This window comes from Colobus angolensis, unplaced genomic scaffold (assembly GCF_000951035.1).
Source record: "Colobus angolensis palliatus isolate OR3802 unplaced genomic scaffold, Cang.pa_1.0 Scaffold310, whole genome shotgun sequence".
In the NCBI taxonomy this organism is placed as follows: Eukaryota; Metazoa; Chordata; class Mammalia; order Primates; family Cercopithecidae; genus Colobus; species Colobus angolensis.
In genome coordinates this window covers 3,189,784-3,208,953 of record NW_012116378.1, presented here as the reverse complement: position 1 = coordinate 3,208,953, position 19,170 = coordinate 3,189,784, and the positions used below count along the sequence as shown (strand labels likewise).

General features: G+C 48.6%; 1 protein-coding gene across 1 annotated transcript in view; it reads left to right on the top strand.

Moving 5' to 3' along the window:
• Positions 1-15,297, top strand: part of SHROOM2 (shroom family member 2) — an 83,223-nt gene extending 67,926 nt beyond the window's left edge. Inside the window, exons 7-10 of the mRNA XM_011950911.1 lie at positions 1,655-2,206; positions 3,739-3,910; positions 10,473-10,745; positions 12,522-15,297. Coding sequence (XP_011806301.1) covers positions 1,655-2,206; positions 3,739-3,910; positions 10,473-10,745; positions 12,522-12,788 — 1,264 coding nt within the window. The 3' untranslated portion in view covers positions 12,789-15,297. The remainder of the gene's footprint in view (positions 1-1,654; positions 2,207-3,738; positions 3,911-10,472; positions 10,746-12,521) is intronic.
• The last annotated feature ends 3,873 nt before the right edge of the window (positions 15,298-19,170 follow it).

Genomic DNA, 19,170 nt, shown 5'->3' with positions numbered 1-19,170 from the left:
TGTGCCTAGCCAGGGTTTTCCTTTATAAGTCTGACCTATCTAAACGGTATTTTCCACAGTTAGACTTTGTAAATTTTCTTCATGAGGAAGCAGTTATGAGATGTCTGTCAGTCCCTAGATAAAACACATCAGATGTTAATGGACCCTACTGGAGAGAGGGAGGAAAATACACAGTTAGTTCATCTCAGCCTGAGCACCACTCCCTTGATAGGGAACGAGCCCTCCTGCATTCCCAGTCACCAGTGAAAGAGGGAAAAACAGCATTAAATTTAGAGCATCGTGGCTGCCCTCCTGCTGTGGAAAATTTGATTCATTTGCGTAATGTCATAGGGGCAGTTTTGGGGTTGACTTCATTAGAAACACATCCTAATTTGGGGTTGTGGAGTTTGGCCTGTTTCTTTTTGCTTCCCTCCTGACCACCAGCATATGGGGCTGCTTCTCCAGTGCTTTGAAAAGCTCTTGGCTGAGATGGCCCTGGTCCGCGTGGTCCAGCACACTGCCGCTGAGAGCAGCAGGTGCAGGTCTGCCCCAGACAAGGGGCTGTGGCATTGCCGGGCCTGTTCCTCCCGTGCTCTCTCCCCCGGTCTCCCAGGGGTGCTTTAGGTGCCTCTCTAGTCCCTTTCATCCAGAAACTTTTTTTTTTTTTTTTTGAGATGGAGTCTTGCTCTGTTGTCCAGGCTAGAGTGCAGTGGTGCGATCTCAGCTCACTGCAACTTCTGCCTCCCAGGTTCAAGTGATTCTTGTGCTTCAGCCTCCTGAATAGGTGGGATTACAGGTGTGCACAACCACACCCGGCTCATTTTTGTATTTTTAGTAGAGACAGGGTTTCGCCACGTTAGCCAGGCCGGTCTCGAACTCCTGACCACAAGTGATCTGCCCGCCTTGGCCTCCCAAAGTGCTGGGATTACAGGCGTGACCCACCACACCTGGCTGAAACTTTTTTTAAAAAAAGCACATCTGTGCCCTTTGGGAGTAATACAGAACTGATGACTCCCTGCTTACTGCGAGATCCTATCTCAGTGGTGTGCAAATCTGTGCAACACTAGCTTGAGGCACAGGGGGATGGGGGTACAAGGATAGTGTGGGGTGGGCTGCCCTGCACATGGCACAGGAACTTCTCCTGAGTGGGATGGTGGGGGGCTCTGGCCTGACTCCAAGCACAGCCACTCCAGAGAGGAGCTCTCCCCAGGCCCTGAGAAGTACGCAGGAACCCATGGACCTGCAGCAACCTAAGGACGGATGGGAATCCTGGAAAATGCCCATCCACTGCAGGCTTCACCTACAAAGGAACGTTTAACCGAACAGGGCTTGTTAAAAGTTTGCATTATCATCGGTGGAATGACAAATGGTATTAAACAGTCCTCACAGCCCCCCACAAACCCCTGGAGGACACCTCGGGATGCCTCAGGGGTGACATTGGTAGTTTGAGCATGGAAAGGATGCTGGGGTTGGAAGGCGGAGGCAGGAGTCAGAGGGAGCTTCTTGAGGCCTCTGTCTCATCCAGGATGTGGGATCATGGAGGCTCCTTCAAATCGGGTGGCTGGCTAGTGCCTTCGAGTCAGGTTCCCATCTGGAGGGGAGGGCAGGGGATGCATCAATCAGGGTCTGTGGCTGGAGCATGCTTTGCGATTTCAGCAGACTGTTTTTCTTCCAGAATTGAGCGGGTGATGGACAACAACACCACAGTGAAGATGGTGCCCATCAAGATCGTGCACTCGGAGAGCCAGCCAGAGAAGGAGAGCCGCCAGAGCCTGGCGCGCCCTGCCGAGCCACCCGCCCTGCCCCGCGGGCTGGAGAAAGACCAGATCAAGACGCTGAGCACGTCGGAGCAGTTCTACTCCCGCTTCTGCCTGTACACGCGTCAGGGTGCTGAGCCCGAGGCCCCACATAGGGCCCAGCCAGCTGAGCCCCAGCCCCTGGGCACCCAGGCGCCCCCGGAGAAAGACCGCTGCGCCTCCCCTCCGGGGCTCAGCTACATGAAGGCCAAAGAGAAGACTGTGGAAGACCTGAAGTCGGAGGAGCTGGCCAGGGAGATTGTGGGGAAGGATAAGTCCCTGGCCGACATCCTGGATCCCAGTGTGAAGATCAAAACCACCATGGACTTGATGGAAGGCATCTTCCCCAAAGACGAGCACCTCCTGGAAGAAGCCCAGCAACGGAGGAAGCTGCTTCCCAAAATCCCCTCTCCTAGAAGCACAGAGGAGAGGTGAGTAGACATGGCCTCCCAGCTTCGGCGTGACTCTGCCTGGCATCTCTTAAACTTGTAAAGGGAAAGGGGGCATGCCTCTCTGTTTTCCTGTGTGCTTTTGGGGAAGACAGATTTTCGTAAGGGCTCCTCGATACTTAGCACTTTTTGGCTTTTTTGTGAGCCTCCTGAAAGAGGAATGGAGGGTTCACGGCCCCATCCCAGGGAATGATGACTTTGGCCCTGACATGAAAATCCACACTGCAGGCCACCACGCCTTGGCCTGAGGCCAGCAGGATTTCTGATGATGGCCACAAGTCTCCTTTCTCGTAAGACAGCTGTTCTCAATGGGGGCCGTTGTCTACCCTGGGGGACAGTTGACAATATCACTGTGGGGAGGGGTGCTCCGAGCATCTGGTGGGTGGAGCCCGGGGACGCTGCTCAACATCTACAGTGCACAAGAGGGCCCCCACCACAGAGAGTCATCCAGCCCCCACAGTCATGTCCCTAGTGCCAACATGAGAATGAAAGCTTAGATTGAATGTATATGTGGTTCTTTATGAAATGGATTTTTAAAACTTCATTTGAAATTTTTTTACATCTGCATTAAAAAAAATGTCTTATAATTTGGCCATGCGTAGTGGTGCACACCTGTAATCCCAGCACTTTGGGAGACCAAGGTAGGCGGATCATTTGAGCCTATGAATTCAATACCAGCCTGGGCAACATGGCAAAACCCTGTCTCTACAAAAAGTACAAAAAATTAGCCAGGCGTGGTGGTAGATACCTGTAGTCCCACCTTCTCGAGAGGCTGAGGTGGGAGGATCACTTGAGCCCAGGAGTTGGAGGCTACAGTGAGCTATGATGGCGCCACTGCACTCCAGTGTGGCGACAGAGCAAGACTCCATCTCTTGAAATAGAAAGGAAAAAAAATTATGACAATTTACACCTGCCTGAATGAATGTATTTTAATTGGTTTTGTAAGTAGCACTTTCAGCATATCTCCTTCAGCCACTTGACCACAAAGGCATGCGTGGTGGCATCTTCCCTGCTGCTGACATACATTCTGCCAGTACAGCATCATTCATGGGTAGGAAGGTGGAGTGGGTGTGACACACAGCCAAGGAGGGGCAGCTGGACCAAGTGAACCCAGGCAGGAGGGCGCCAACAGGGCTGCTGGGAGGAAGGGAGAAGGGTTGGTGTTTGTAGATAGCATCACACATGCCCTTGTCCTCATCAACCCAGGCTCCTGGTAGAGGTGATCTGTGCTCTCACCTCTGTGGCAGAGATTTTTAGACATTCCTGCTTATTTGAGCTTTTGCCGTTTTTAAAAACTACGTTTCCTACACTTACGAGTATCCACTTGGCAGGGTTGATTGTTTTTAGTTTTAACCTTGTTACCTAGTTATTTTTCCCCCTTTGGCTGTCTCATCTCCCTGGCTGGTGTCCTTTTGTGAGCACCAGCGTTGATTTGTCACAACCCAGGAAGTGGGGCAGAGGGGCTGTTTGCTTGCACAGTCCCAGCTCATTGACGTACCCACCCCTTTACCCAGGAAAGAGGAGCCCAGCGTGCCTGTGGCCGTATCCCTGGCCACCAATTCTACCTACTACAGCACGTCGGCCCCCAAGGCGGAGCTGCTGATCAAGATGAAGGACCTGCAGGAGCAGCAGGAGCGCGAAGAGGATTCGGGGAGCGACTTGGACCATGACCTGTCGGTGAAGAAGGTAGGAGAGCCCATTTCAAATGACAGCGTGTGCGTGTCCAGGCAGGGGCAGGCATCCAGACCACACCATCCTACCCCAGCGCAGACCCTGTACCACGTGTCCCAGGGCGTTTGTGTTCAGCTTTCACTCAGGACAGTGGAATTTGAGGTGATATTAATGAAGCCCTCTGTGGTTAGTTCTGTGTTCTAATCTTGACCCATTCCACAAATGTCTCTTTGCTGTTTCAGTAGGATCCAGTGTCAAATTAGTTTAGTCACCATTCTTTTTCATTTTGTCTTATTTATTTTTGAGACAGGGTCTTGCTCTGTCGTGCAGGCTGGAGTGCAATGGTGTGATCATGGCCCACCGCAGCCTTGACCTCCTGGCCTCAAGCGATCCTCTTGCCTCAGATAAAGGAAAATTATTTTCAAATTAGAAAGTGGTAACTTTTTTTTGGGATGGAGTCTCCCTCTGTCACCCAGGCTGGAGTGCAGTGGCACAATCTCGGCTCACTGCAACCTCTGCCTCCCAGATTCAAGCAATTCTCCTAGCTCAGCCCCTCGAGTAGCTGGGATTACAGGCACCTGCCACCAAGCCTTGCTAATTTTTGTATTTTTAGTAGAGACGGGGTTTCACCATGTTGGCCAGGCTGGTCTCAAACCTCAAGTGATCCACCCACCTCAGCCTCCCAAACTGCTGAGATTACAGGCGTGAGCCTCCGCTTCCGGGCTAGAAGGTGATAACTTTTTGGTTCAAGGTATTAAAAGGGAAATGAAAATTAAGGGTTTGGGTCTTGGGGCTTTTACGGGCCCTCCGTCTGGTACAGGGTACCATTCGCTTCATTCTGGCTGCACATTCCTCTTTTAAAAAATAAAGAATCCAAAACATGTTCAGTTTTTCCACCCAGAACCAGGAAAGTCATACCGTCTGGACCATTTGAATTTCGGCCACACCCTAGGTGTGAAGAACTGCATTCTTTGCTCCCATGCCTTTGTTTTTCATGACATAATGAATTTCAGAAGCTGCATGCCTTGATTCTGCCGCCCTCATCTGTGGGGCACTCTGTCCACCTGCTTTGGGAGGCTGGAGATGCTGGGAAGCCGCCTCACCAGAAGTGTGGCTCCGGAACTGAGTGAGTCACTGTGGGCTGGAAGTTGGCCTCACTTTAGTTCAGCAAGCGTGAGTTGGGCACCTGCACCGGAAGCACATGCTATACATCCCAGCTCTCTATGGTGCTGGTGACTCAGCGGTCCTGTTTTCCTGCTTGATTTGACAAAGTGGCCACTGCTGTATTACATTTTCTCCCTGCTTTCCCACAGCCACACACTTATGATGTCGCACGTTCCTGCAACACGTGCACAGGCGGAGGCGTGTTCAGGGAGGAAGCGAGTACAGCACAGGTGGGGACTTAGCAGACCACCTGCTCTGTAGCTGCTTCAGGGGAACACACGAGACCCGAATTCCGTAGGCTTCCAACATTCCCAAAGGGACCACAGTTGTCCCAGTCACCGCGTTGCTAGGTGGTCATAGAGCTGCCAGCCAAATCAGGGGACCCTCTGTTTTAGGAGAAGACTAAGGACAGAGGTGAGAGAGTGGAGGTCCCAGGCAGGGATGCAGCAGGGGTCTCTGGTGGCTGGTAGAGAAGCAGCACGCAGAGACGACAAAATACGGTTTTATACTAGGGTAGCTCAGAAGGACTCTGCCCAGAAAAGAGAGCACCATGTTGAATTGTGGGGCTTCTTCAGGAGAAGCAGATGGCTGATTGCTTTAAGTTTGGAATCTTTGAGAATTATGGCTTTTCCCTGGAACCAGGAGGTGAGTGCAGGGCCCAGATAGAAAAGACCTTGTTTCCCCCATAGAAGGGAGCAAAAGGTAGAGGAAGGGAATGGCCCAGGGCTCAATCGCCCGGAGCCTCGGCCCATCTCAGTGAAGGGGTGAGAGTGGCTGTGTGCCTGGTCTCTACTGTTGCAGTACCTCTACTGTTGTTGTCTTACCTGAGCCTCCCGGAAAGCCACACGCTGCAAGAAATAGCAGATGGGCCTCCCATACAGTACGGACCACAGTGGTGAGCCCTTCAGCACCCAGGGTGGTGTGGACAGCCACAGATCTGTGCGCTGTCCCAGGCCAGGTCTTGTCTCAGAAATCTTTGAAAGCCAACGGTTGCTCTTTGTACAATGGCCCTTTAACAAAGGGGAAATGGTTTCAATAAAAATGTGCATGTGACACATAAAAGAACCAATAAAGAAATCTGGACTCCTTCCAGAGAGCCCAGTTTCAAATTAGCTCAACTGAGGTAGGTTTTGAGGGCACGTGTTCATGCACCGAATAAAATCTACATTTCCGTAATTGCTGAAGAATATGGCACTGAAAAATTCCTGAACAGCCCTGACAGGCGTCCTTCCATATCCACAGTTACCTGCATTGCTTGCAGTCTTCCTTCAGGCTAGCATTGGTATCAGATAGGAAGTTGGGAAGTTCTTCATGCCTGTTTCCTGTTTTGTGCTTTTCCCTCAAGTGATGAGTGTCTAAAATTTGGCCACATTCTCAGCTGTGAGATTCTTGATTTAAACAGTCTCTCCAGATAGGTAGTGAGTAGGAAAAGGTACAAACTGCTTTTCCTCTGCTCTCACGCCACAGCAACCAACACAGAAGACTTTGGTGACCACATGTGTGAGGGGGGTTTCCCACACACCCAGCAAGCAGTCACTTCTGCAGCGGACACCAACTGGGTGGCCTCTGATTCAGTTCAGTTGTGACACTGTCAAACTGGAGGTAGCGTCATATCCCACGGGTTGAGGGCTCAGTCCCCAAGACTGCACCCCCCACACACACCAGTTGCAAGTCTGAGTCTCAGGGACTTCTGACCAACCACCTTCAAGTTGGGGTTCCCATGACCCCCTGTTTAGTTTCCATTACTTTGCTAGAGTGGCTCATAGAACTCAGGGAAACATTTACATCTATGATAAAGAGTGTTACAAAGGATACAGATGAAGACATGTGTAGGGCGAGGCATTGGGAAAGGGGCGCAGAAGAGCTTCCATGCCCTCCCTGGGTGCTCCACCCTCCAGGAACCTTTCTGTCTTCACCCATCAGGAAGGCCCTAGCCCTGTCCTCTTGGGCCTTTAATGGACCCTTCATTGGATAGGCCTGAATGACATCTGTGTAGAAATGTGATTAGACAAAAAGACTACAATCCAGTCCTAACAGACTGCGGAGAAAGCCACAAGGTCTGCCTATTGAGATTCTCGTTGGCCTCTCTATGTAGCGTTCCTTCCCCCTAGGTGTGCCGCAGGACCCTTAGAGAATGTGGGGATCTTAAGACCTGCAGTCATTCAAGGGGGCAGAGGATTTCTTTACGGAAAGGTTGGGGAAGATTAGATCCTGCTTTGGGCAGGTCAAAGAGGGCAGGAGAAGGTCAGGGAGCGAGAGTCTGTTTTCTGAGGCATAAAGCACCCCAACGTTGTAACGAGGGTTATGGATATGATGAGCCAGGAACTGTGGACAAACCCCAATATAGATAGATAGGTAGACGAATATCTATATGTATATTGCATCACAGGTAGGTATACAGAAACACAGATATATAGACACATACAGAGGAAAAAAAGGGAAAAGAAATCTAGACACATACGTGTTTAAAACGGTAAGGGAAGAAAATGTCTTGGCATCCTGAGCAGCTGTAACCTGACCTGGAGAAGCCAAAGCAATGTCTCCATTCCATGTGGGCTTTCTAGGAGCAAGCTGTGCTGGTGACGCAGCAGTGAGGGTGGATGCATCCTGCGAAACTGCTTTCCGCTTTAACCTGTAGGAGAGGCAGGCAGACTGAAAAACCCAAGGCGGACTGAACCAAGAGGAGGCAGTCCCCCGATAAGAGCTCATACCTACCTTCACATTTCTTCACATTTTGGGGGGATATGTAAATGCTAGGTGGAGATTCTCTTTAAAAGCATCTGTGTGTGTCTGGGCACAATGACTCACACCTGTAATCCTAGCACTTTGGGAGGCTGAGGCAGGAGGATCACTTGAGCCCAGGAGTTTAAGACCATGTTGCCTGGGCAACATGGGGAGACCCTGTCTCTACAAAAGTAAAAAAAATTATCTAGGTATGGTGGTGCATGCCTGTGGTCCCAGCTACTTGGGAGGCTGAGGTGGGAGGATCGGTTGAGCCCAGGAGGTCACTGCTGCAGTGAGTGGTGATCATGCCACTGCACTCTAGTCTGGGCAAGAGAGTGAGACCCTGTCTCAAAAAATAAAATAATAAAATAAAATAAAAGTATCCATGTGAGGGAAAGACCTCACGCAATCAGGAAATAGGCTGCCTCGTATCTAGCACATGTTTCTCCTGCTGTGGGGTTGACTTTTCCTGCCTAATACTCATCCGCCTGGTCATTTTACCTGTAGATTATGGAATTAGGTTGCAGTTGCTCCTCGTCCCAGATCCCATTGTTGATGAGAACGGGTAGCTCCTGGGGACTTACTGGATCTGAGCATTGGGCTGAGCACTTTACACACCGCCATCCCATTCACCTTCACGCCAGTCCCAGAGGTAGGGCTGCGACCCCTGTGCTGCTCTTGGACACTTCTATCCCTCAGAGCTCAAGCGAGACTTCAGTCTCTCATCCATCCAGGCCCAAGCATGAGTCACTCTGCTGAGCTCTGCAGACCCACTGGGGTCAGAGTCTGTCAACTTCCCCAGGGAAGGGATGATGGCACTGACGATTGCTGAGGATCCACTTTGCATGCAGTGGTGTTGCTTGTTATGACAAAGTGAGCTTTCCTGTTCACATTGACTGTTGAGTTCATTTTGATCGGTGCACCTGAGCACTCTTCAGTGTCTGTCCTCCTGCCATGCGCTCCCCAAAGCGTGTGCTGGCATCACAGTCCCGAGCGAACCACAGTGGTGGTGGATGTGAGGCTGGTGTAGTCAACAGCATCTTGGGCAGAGCTGGTGGCAGGGGAAGTTCTTGAAAGGCAGCACATGACCTTTGTCCTAACCATTGCTTCCTTACAATTCAGCCTGCTCAGGCAAACTCCCATGACATGTGTTGTGGACAGATTCAAAGGCAGAAAGACAGCCATGGTCATGAGACAGGGCTCTTCCAGGCAAGACTTACCTGTCAGACTCCTTAAAGCCACCTCTGTAATATCTCTCAAATATGGCGTTGGAGGAGGAGGAGGATCTGTTTATTTGTCTGTCACTCAGATCAAATGTTGCCACCTCACTTCAGGATAGCAGCTGATTTAAAGGGTTCATACTTTTCACTTTTATTTTTGCTCCTTAAAAGTTAATCATTTATAAACAGGGTATGGTGATATAGGCCTATAGTCCCAGCTACTCAGGAGGCCGATGCGGGAGGATCACTTGAAGCCAGGAGTTCGAGGCTGTAGTGCACTATGATCATGTCTGTGAGTAGCCACTGCACTGCAGCTTGGGCAACATAGCAAGACCGCTTCTCTAAACAAGCAAAAAAAAAAATCATCGTTTAGAAGGCTGATGGGAAAGGGCATAGAATGTTAGTGTCTAATAGTTAACGCAGTTTCAGTTGGGGAAGATGAAAGAGTTCTAGAGACAGATGGCAGCATGAATGTACCCACACACCACAGAACTATGCTCTGAAAAGTGGTCAAGATGGCAAACTTTATGTCACATATATTGCACTACAATTTAAAACAGTCATCTGCATTTTGGTCAAGTCGAAATCAGTAGGTTATAGTAAAAGACTGTTCAGTTCATTCATATCGCTTTGTTGGTCTTAATTTTTATATGCTAGTATTAGCAATTAAATTTTCTTTCTTTTTTCTTTTTTTTTTTGTCTTTAGCAATTAAAATTTTAATTGTTAAGCCAGGCTGGTGGCTCACACCTGTAATCCCCAGCACTTTGGGAGGCCAAGGTGGGTGGATCACCTGAGGTCAGGAGTTCAAGACCAGCCTGGCCAACATGGTGAAACCCCGTCTCTACTAAAAATACAAAAATTAGCCAGGCGTGGTGGTGCACGCCTGTAATCCTATCTACTCAGGAGGCTGAGGCACGAGAATCACTTGAACCCAGAAGGCCATTGCACTCCAGCCTGGGTGACAGAGCAAGACCCTGTCTCAAAAAACAAAAATTAAATAAAAATAATTGCTAGTGACAATAATTACATGTATAGGACACTTACTAGTCATGGAATTCGGTGCTGGACATAAGACTCAATACTTTCTCTCTATGTGAGTCTTTAAATGAGAAAATTCCAAAGGACAGAATACATAGGTCTGTGACTCCTTCCAAAGATATGGGTTAAAACTGCATCTACCATGATGAGCATCAGGGCCACAACTCCAGTGTTCTCTAATAGGGCATGAACAGAACGAGAACAGGTTTATTTTGTTTTATTTTTAAATGCCGATAGTATCATTAGGAGTCATTCTTCTTTCCCTTAGTCATATAAATCCCCTATTATTTGATGATGCAAAAGTGAGCTTTCACACAGGTCAGCTGCACTTTTCACATAGGTGCACCAAGGTGGCAGTGAGCAGTGTGGCCGGGGTAGGGGCCGGCTTAACTAGTGTCTCCGTGTTCCCTTGCCATCCCATGCCCAACAGCAGGAGCTCATCGAGAGCATCAGCCGCAAGCTGCAGGTGCTTCGGGAAGCCCGCGAGAGCCTGCTGGAGGACGTGCAGGCCAACACTGTGCTGGGGGCCGAGGTAGAGGCCATCGTGAAAGGCGTCTGCAAGCCCAGCGAGTTTGACAAGTTCCGGATGTTCATTGGAGACCTGGACAAAGTGGTGAACCTCCTGCTGTCACTGTCAGGCCGCCTGGCCCGGGTGGAGAATGCCCTCAATAATTTGGACGACAGCGCTTCTCCTGGTGATCGGGTAAATACAGATGCGTCTGACTTGGAAGTGGGGGATGGTCTCGTGGGAAGGCTGTTTTTCGAGTGTTGTGAAAGTCAGCTCCTTGGAGCCTAGCATAGCTTCCACATGGCCTGTCCACCTCCTCCTGCAGACCTTGTCAAGACAGTGCACACGCTATACCCTCTCCTTCCTTTTATATTTCTTTAGTTATTTGTTTGTTTGTTTGTTTGTGACAGGGTCTCATTCTGTCGCCGAGGCCGGAGTGCAGTGGTGTGATCTCGGCTCACTGCAGCCTCTGCCTCCTGAGGTTCAAGAGATTCTCCCACCTCAGATTCCCAGGTAGCTGAGCTCACAGGTGCATGCCACCATGCCCGGCTAATTTTGTATTTTTTTGGTAGAGACATGATTTCACCATGTTGGCCAGGCTGGTCTGGAACTCCTGAGCTCAAGTGATTCACCTACCTCAGTCTCCCAAAGTGCTGGGATTACAGGTGTGCGCAACCGTGCCCCGCCTCCTTCCTTTTAATTGAGGGGAAAAGGTGCTTATCAGATGCAGGGAGTTGAACTGTCACTGTCATTGGACTGCAGGGCTGTGGGATCTTCCCAAAGAACTGTTACCTCTTTTTGACATATTTTCAGATATTCCTATTGACTCTTACTGATAATCGTCTCTTCTTACAAAAATCATGTTGTTTTTTTTTAACTTTTCTTTTACCATGTATAAGTCCATAACAGACATACCTGCCTGGTGACGATCGTAAGTACTCAGTGATAGCTATTTTCTTGTGGTTGTTGTAGCTGTGGTTTAACAAGAGGGCATATATCAGTCTCGAAGGAACCAGACAGTGCACCTGACTTTTCTTCTGTTCCTGAGGCGTGCAGCTCTCAAGGCGTTTCTCAGTGGGTCTGTCTTTTCGTCCTTTTACATATGAACCAAGGGAAATAATAGCTGCCTTGTTGGCTTTTACCTCATAGGCCAAATATCAATAAAACAGCTAGTTTTGTTTGCACAGAACAGGCCTTCAGAATGTTCATCTGTATCATGAATAAAACAACCTCTCTCAGAAGGGGAGCAGAAGCAGCACCTCTCCCCTTTCTCCAGGTGAGGGTGATTTGGGCCACGCAGAACGATGTCCTGGAGCTGGGCTTGGAGACGGTGCCCTTCGACACTCAGCCGAGTGCTTAGTTACCGTGTCGTGGAACTAGCTAGGTCAGGGTGGCACCGTGCCCGAGGCGGCTGCTGGCCAACACCTGTGCACAGCACTGCGTCTTCACCCTCGGGCTTCCTTGTGTGCAGACATGCTCTGCAGGCTCGAGGGCTTCTCCTCCTTCTGCCAGGAGCGTTTAACAAGCCTGCCCTGAATTCCTCTCCAGTCCTCCCATGTGACCAGCTGTCCCACGGTGTTCCCATGGAGCGGACCTTGATACCAGGAGGGCCCCGCAGTCCTTTGCCCTTTGCAGCATCTCAGAATTCTCTCGTTGTGAGTCCCTTGGTGACTCTTCTGCTCACCACTCAAGGCAGGTGGGAGAGAGGCAGGCTCAGACAGCAAGAGGAAACCCAGAGAGGCCTGTGGGCGGCTTCTGGGGGCCTCAGGCTGGCCCGCTGCAGCCATGAGACACGTGCCCCCGGGCCTGGGCCCTGGGTTTGTCTCTGTGGACCCCATCGGATCTCTGGTGGCATCAGGGTTTCCATCAATAAGTTGTGGGACCAGCCCACAAGTTGCCAATGTCTTCAAGGGTTGGCCAGTGCCCCGGCTTTCATCCTGGTCCTCAACAGGCTTGTTTGTCTGTCAACAGCAATCACTGCTTGAGAAGCAGAGAGTCCTGATCCAGCAGCACGAGGACGCCAAGGAGCTCAAGGAGAACCTGGACCGCCGCGAGCGCATCGTCTTTGACATTTTGGCCAACTATCTGAGCGAGGAGAGCCTCGCGGACTATGAGCACTTCGTGAAGATGAAGTCGGCCCTCATCATCGAGCAGCGGGAGCTGGAAGATAAAATCCACCTTGGTGAAGAGCAGCTGAAGTGCTTATTCGACAGCCTTCAGCCTGAAAGGGGCAAATAAGAGACCAGTCCCCCGCGGAGGAGGGGCACGGGGCTCCGAGCTCCAGCTCCATTCCCAAGGATACTCGCGAAGACCCCGCTCGTGTTCATGCCCTGGAAAGAGACTTCTCCCATAGCAAAGAGGCTGTTAGAAAAGCAATAACTTTTGTGTTTGTGTGGGATGATTTATTTAATTTTTTAGTTTCCCTTTTGATTGCTGAGAGCCATTTTCCTTTTACACATAACTACATCTGACACTAGGCTCTGCCGGATGTGAGTTTCCACTGCATGGGCTGTGGGCTGGGCCTGTGGTGCATGCTGAGTGGTCACTGTCAGTGGGAAACCCGTTGTTCCTTCCGTCTTCAGATGCTGAGCCAACTGCTTGGACAGCGGCCAGCACGTCATGACGTGCATGAGAGGGGGACCCTGGTGTGCATCTTCTCTTGTGATTCATCCAGGCATGGGCTGCCAGATTTTGTCCCTGCTGGTTCAACAGTGTGAGCATTTGTCTCTGTTATCTAATGATGTTCTCTGACCCAGCAGAAGTCATCATCATGATGATGATAATTTATTAACTTTTTGGAAAGGTGAATAGTTTCCTAATGGTTAAAAACCAACTGTGAAAGGAACAACCTGTGTGGTTAGGTTCACTCATTCTAAGATTAAATTGCCACTTAAAGAAATAACGTGCATGCTTTAAAAAACACAGTCACGCATCAAGCAGGCAAATAGCTTTAGTCCTTCTCACCTAACATCACAGTTTTTCTGCAAAGTAAAATTTTTTGGTTAAGAGTGTGTCCAGTAGTAATGTGCTTGTTAGCTGTGCCTCAAGACCAACAGAATATTTTTTCAGTTGCTTTCCCCCCATGTATTTTGTATGCATATGGTTGTCCATCATAATTGGCTACTTTTCCATTGTTTCCTCCTTAAATCATTTAGCGTGGCATGAGGGCCACATTCCATGTACAGGAAGACCCCTTCCTCTGGCTCTTCAGAGGTCCCGTGGACTACACAACTCCTGAGCTTGATCTTTTTCTGCCATGAAGTTTAAAGATTCTATGCCCATTTCCTTGATTGAAATGGCAGGATTCTAAAGAGAGCCTGGTTTATTAAAAGAAAACACTGTCATGCTGTCAGTTTCCAATTGACAAGTCACAGACTGGGAGAAAATATTTGCAAATCATGTATCTGACAAAAGGTTTGTGTCCAGGATGTACAAAGAACTCTCAAACTGGATAGTAAGAAAACAAACAGCCCAAGTGAAAAGCAGGCAAAAGACTTGAATAGACACTTCACCAAAGAGCATACACGCGTGGCAAACAAGCACACGAAAAGACGTTCAGCCGCCGATGGCTTGGTTATAATTTATAACTTACTTATTTTTATCTAATAATTGTAGATTCAGTGTATTTCTTCAAAAAATGTTTAATTAAATGCATGTTAATGGTGAGTGAATCCCTTGGGTGACTTCGTGTTTAGGCCGTCTTAGGGCATTTGTTGGATCAACAGATCATTTTAATCCTGACTTCCCCTTATTCCCATAAAAGAGGTTTTCCAGTGGAATGGAGATTTCATTTTGTCAGCAGCAGTGACCACAGCCTTACCAAAGCAGACACGTGCGCGTGCACAGACGCACACACACAGATGTCTTAAAAGACTGGAATCCACACTGCCTGAGCCAGAGGGGCCGTGTTGGCGGTAATGCCTTCTATAGAGCCAAGTCCAAACTGGCAAGCTCAATGATGCAGGCAATAAACAGCTTTTTTGGCAGCCTACCAATGCCAGAAGGATAAATGTCTTTCCAAAAGTGTGTATTCCTGTTCAATTAAGCTCTTGCTAACTTGAAAACTCCCTGTTCTGCCAGCCAAGCTCCCTCCTCCTCTCCAGCTGGTGGTCACTCGCTGTGAATGCTGGTCAGTCTGAAAAGGTGAAGCTAGCTGTGCACTTAGCCCCATCTTTCTCCTTCAGGGAGAGGACCCAAGGAATTTCAGAGAATTTTGTTTGACAGAGCTTTTACCTGTTATTCTTTGCCCTCAAATACAGTATTGTGGTCATTTTGATATGTGTGTAAAATGTGAATAATCCAATTAGTGTGTCTGTACTCAGCCTTTTGATGTCTTTTTAGGACTTTCTCTTCTACATAGCAATACATAGTGCTCGCGTATCCTTGTAGCAAAGCACATAGAGTCAGCTGTCCTGTCAGTTCCCCTGTTTGCCTCTGAAACGTCTGGTTAGTGGGGACCCAAAGATTCTAGTGAGTCAACATCCATAACTGTGTTATCTAGTTGTATTATTCATAGAAAAGCAATCTGGTGCTAATGGTTGGCCCTGGTGTTCTTGGGTGGCAGCTGCTCCTTCCCCCTCTTGTAGCGTGGCTGTGGAGGGCTCTGCCTATGGGAGGTGGCCTGTGGCTTGTATCCTTCAGTCCACCGCAGCAAATGTGTGTAGATTTCATGCTCGACACTTACCACTCACCTATCAACAGATCATCCTGCTTGACTGTAACAAAATAAAGTGTCTCTTCAAGTGAATGGAGCATGTCTTTGATTTACCTACCTTACAGCTTTTGTAAAAAAAGAATATCCTCACCATATGTCAGATTCTTAAGCCATCTGAGTAAACTGTGGGCTCAATTATATGTGTGTAATTTATTTACACTAGTCGGTTTGTAGTAAAGAAACAGGGACCAGGTCGCATCAGTTAGCTGGTGCCCCAGTAATGCTGTGTAACAAATTATAAAATGTCAGCAATAATCTGCAACAAAGTATTGGCTTAGCTCATGAATTTGTAGATGAGCTAATTCGGCCTGGACTCTGTGCTGTGTGCCTCTCCTCTTCCTTGTGGGACCAGCAGTGTGGCTGAATGTGTTCATGGCAGGGGCACAAGACAATACACCCTGTCACAAAGGGGCTTCTCCTGGCTTTGTCCTGTCATACCTGCTAACCTTCTTCTGGCAAAGCACGTTTCCTGGCCAACCCTGGCATCAAAGGGTGTGGAACAGGCTCCACCTCTTTAGTGGAGGAACCACAAATTCACATGGCAGACTGTGGACACAGGGAGGGATGAAGAATTGAGGCTTTCCATGGGCTCCGTCTCGCCCGCCCCCTAATGTCTACTGATAACGGGGTGGCACCAAAGCAGCTGGGACCACGGAGTCAAGTTGCCTGGAGCAAAGCCACCTAGGTCACTTCTTAGTTGTGTGGCCACAGCAAGTAACCCAGCCTCTGTGAGCCCCAGCTTCCTCTCTCATAATTAGAGATGGGCTGCTGTGAGGTCAAATGAGTTGATAAATGTTCATGTGCTTAGACGCCGTGCTTGGTTCACAGCACGGCTGCATAAGCTATGAATTACAGCTCTCATCCTGTTGTGCACCTGGAGGAAACACTGTCTCTGCAGTCAAAATAGATCCCCCTGCCACAGTCAGAATAGATCCCCCTGCCACAGTCAGAATAGATCCGCCTGCCAGAACCACCCGAGAGATAGATACGGTTGATTTCTTTTAATTGGTAGGATTAGAAATGTTTCTGCTAGGGAGCAGATTTGTGAGACCTGAAGGTTAGGCATCAGGGTTATGGGAAAACATTTAGGAAAAAAGACGCAGTCTTGTTCTGTCTGTAGCCCAGACTGGAGTGCCATGGTGTGACCATGACTCACTGCAACCTCCAACTCCAGGGCTCAAGTGATCCTCCCACCTCAGCCTCCCAAGTAGCTGGGACTACAGGCACACTCTCTACCACACCTGGCTAATTTTTTATTTTTGCAGAGACAGCATCTTGCTATGTTCCCCAGTCTGGCCTCAAACCCCTGGCCTCAAACCGTGTTCCTGTCATGGCCTCCCAAAGTGCTGGGACTGCAGATATAAGTCACTGCACTCAGCCCAGTGTTGGGTTTATATGTGTTTTCTTGTGTTTGTTTAAACTCCCTTTCTGTCTATGACTGTCAGATTTTTTTCTTTTTCTTTTTCTTTTTTTTTTTTGAGATGGAGTCTCGCTCTGTCACCCAGGCTGGAGTGCAGTGGCATAATCTCAGCTCACTGCAACATTCACCTCCCGGGTTCAAGCGATTCTGGTGCCTCAGTCTCCCAAGTAGCTGGGATTACAGGTGTCCACCACTATGCTCAGCTAATTTTTGTATTTTTAGTAGAGATGGGATTTCACCATGTTGGCCAGGCTGGTCTTGAACTCCTGACTGCAAGTGATCCAACCAGTTTGACCTCCCAAAGTGCTGGGATTACAGGCGTGAACCACCGTGCCTGGCCTTATGATGGTCATATCTTAATTTATATGTTTAACCTCTCGTTAAACTTTGGGCTATAAAGTAGAGCAGGTTCTGTGATTCTTTCTAATGTTTTCTAATAGTCAAAAAGTGGAAACAGCTCCGATGTTCATCAGTAGGAGAATAAATAATGATATTACTATGTACAATAGAATATTGCTTAGAAATACAAAGGCATGAAATACTGAAACACACAAAATATAAGAATGCATCTAAGAAACACCGTGCCAAGTGGGAGACAGCTGAGGTAAGAAGAGTGCCTGCGGCAGGACTTTGTTTATGTGAGGTTCTAGAGTTGGCCAAATTATCTGTGGTAGAAAATACCAAAGTCATAGTTGTCTCCAGAGGGGGAGGTGGGCACAGGGTACTTGGGGTGAAGTTCATGTTCTGCAGCTGGATAGGGGCATGGGCTACTCAGGTGTTGGCTTTTGTCAAAATCCAGCCATCATACACTTAAGATTTGTGCATTTTATGAAAAAAGGAAAAAAATAAATATTGAACTGCACTTCATGCTATGCAGGCTGATGTGTTTAGGGAAGAATATACTGATGTCTGCAATTTGCTTTGAAATGCATAAAAAATAAGATGGGTGAATGGGTGGGGAGAGATGAATAGGTGTATTGATATGTGATAGGCACAGTAAAACACTAATGGCAGAAAGTTCGTGGTGAGTATACAGGTGTTTACTGTAAAATCCTTTCAACTTTGCTGTTTGAAAATGTTCATAATCAAATACTGGGAGAAAATATGCATCTCACCCAACATAGCCTTCCTAAGAGCCTTCCAGATGATCTGTCTGCTCTTACGTATTCACAGAAAAGATGCAAAAGCCATTTCCTGGGCATATAGTTCACTTATTCTCTTGTTGATGTATTCATACAAATATAGTTATTAATATTCTTTCTTTCTCTGTTTACCAGAAACTTATAATATGGTGTATTTGTTTGTTCCTGCATTACCATAAAGAACTACCTGAGACTGGGTAATCCAGAAAGAAAAGAGGTTTAATTGGCTCACAGTTCCACAGGCTGTGCAGGAAGCATGGCTGGGGAGGCCTCAGGAAACTTACAGTTATAGCAGAAGGTGAAGAAGAAGGAGTCACGTCTCACTAGGTTGGAGCAGGAGGGAGAGACAGAAGGGGGAGGTGCTACACACATTTAAACAACCAGATCTCATGAGAACTACCATGACAACAGCAAGAGGGGAATCCGTTCCCATGATCGAGTCACCTCCCACCAGGCCCCTCCTCCAACATTGGGGGTTACAATTCAACATGAGAATTGGGCAGTGACACAAATCCAAACCATATCATTCTGCCCCTGGCCCCTCCCAAATCATGTCCTTCTCACATTGCAAAGTACGATCATCCCTTCTCAACAGTTCCCCAGTGTTAACTCATTCCAGAATTAATTCTAAAGTCCACAGTCCAGAGTCTCATCTGAGAGAAGGCAAGTCCCTTCCACCAAAGAGCCTGTAAAATGAAAAACAAGTTACCTCCAACATTCAATAGGGGTACAGGTATTGGATAAATAATCCCAATCCAAAGTGAAGAAACCTGCCAAAACAAAAGGGCCCCTTTGTTTGGCCCCATGCAAGTCCAAAACCCAACACGGCAGTCATTAAATCTTAAAGCTCCAAAATAATCTCCTTTGACTCCATGTCTCACATCTAGGCCATAGTGATGCAAGAGGTGGTTTCCCAAGGCCTTTGGTAGCTCTGCTCCTGTGGCTATGCAGGGCTCAACCCCCATGGCTGCTCTCAAGGGCTGGCGTTGAGTGCCTATGGCGTTTGTAGGTGCATGGTGCAAGCTGTCAGTGGATCTACCATTCTGGTGTCTGGAGGACAGTGGCCCTCTTCACAGCTCCACTAGGCAGTGCCCCATTGGGGACTCTGTGTGGGGGCTCCAACCCTACATTTTCCCTCTGCACTACCCTAGCAGAGGTTCTCCATGAGGGCTCTGCCCCTGCAGCAGACTTCTGCCTGGACTTCCAGGCCTTTCCATACATCCCCTGAAATCTAGGCAGCAGCTCCCAAGCCTCAACTGTTGCCCACTGCACACCTGCAGGCTTAACACCATGTGGAAACTGTCAAGGCTTATGGCTACCACCCTCTGGAGCAGTGGCCTGAGA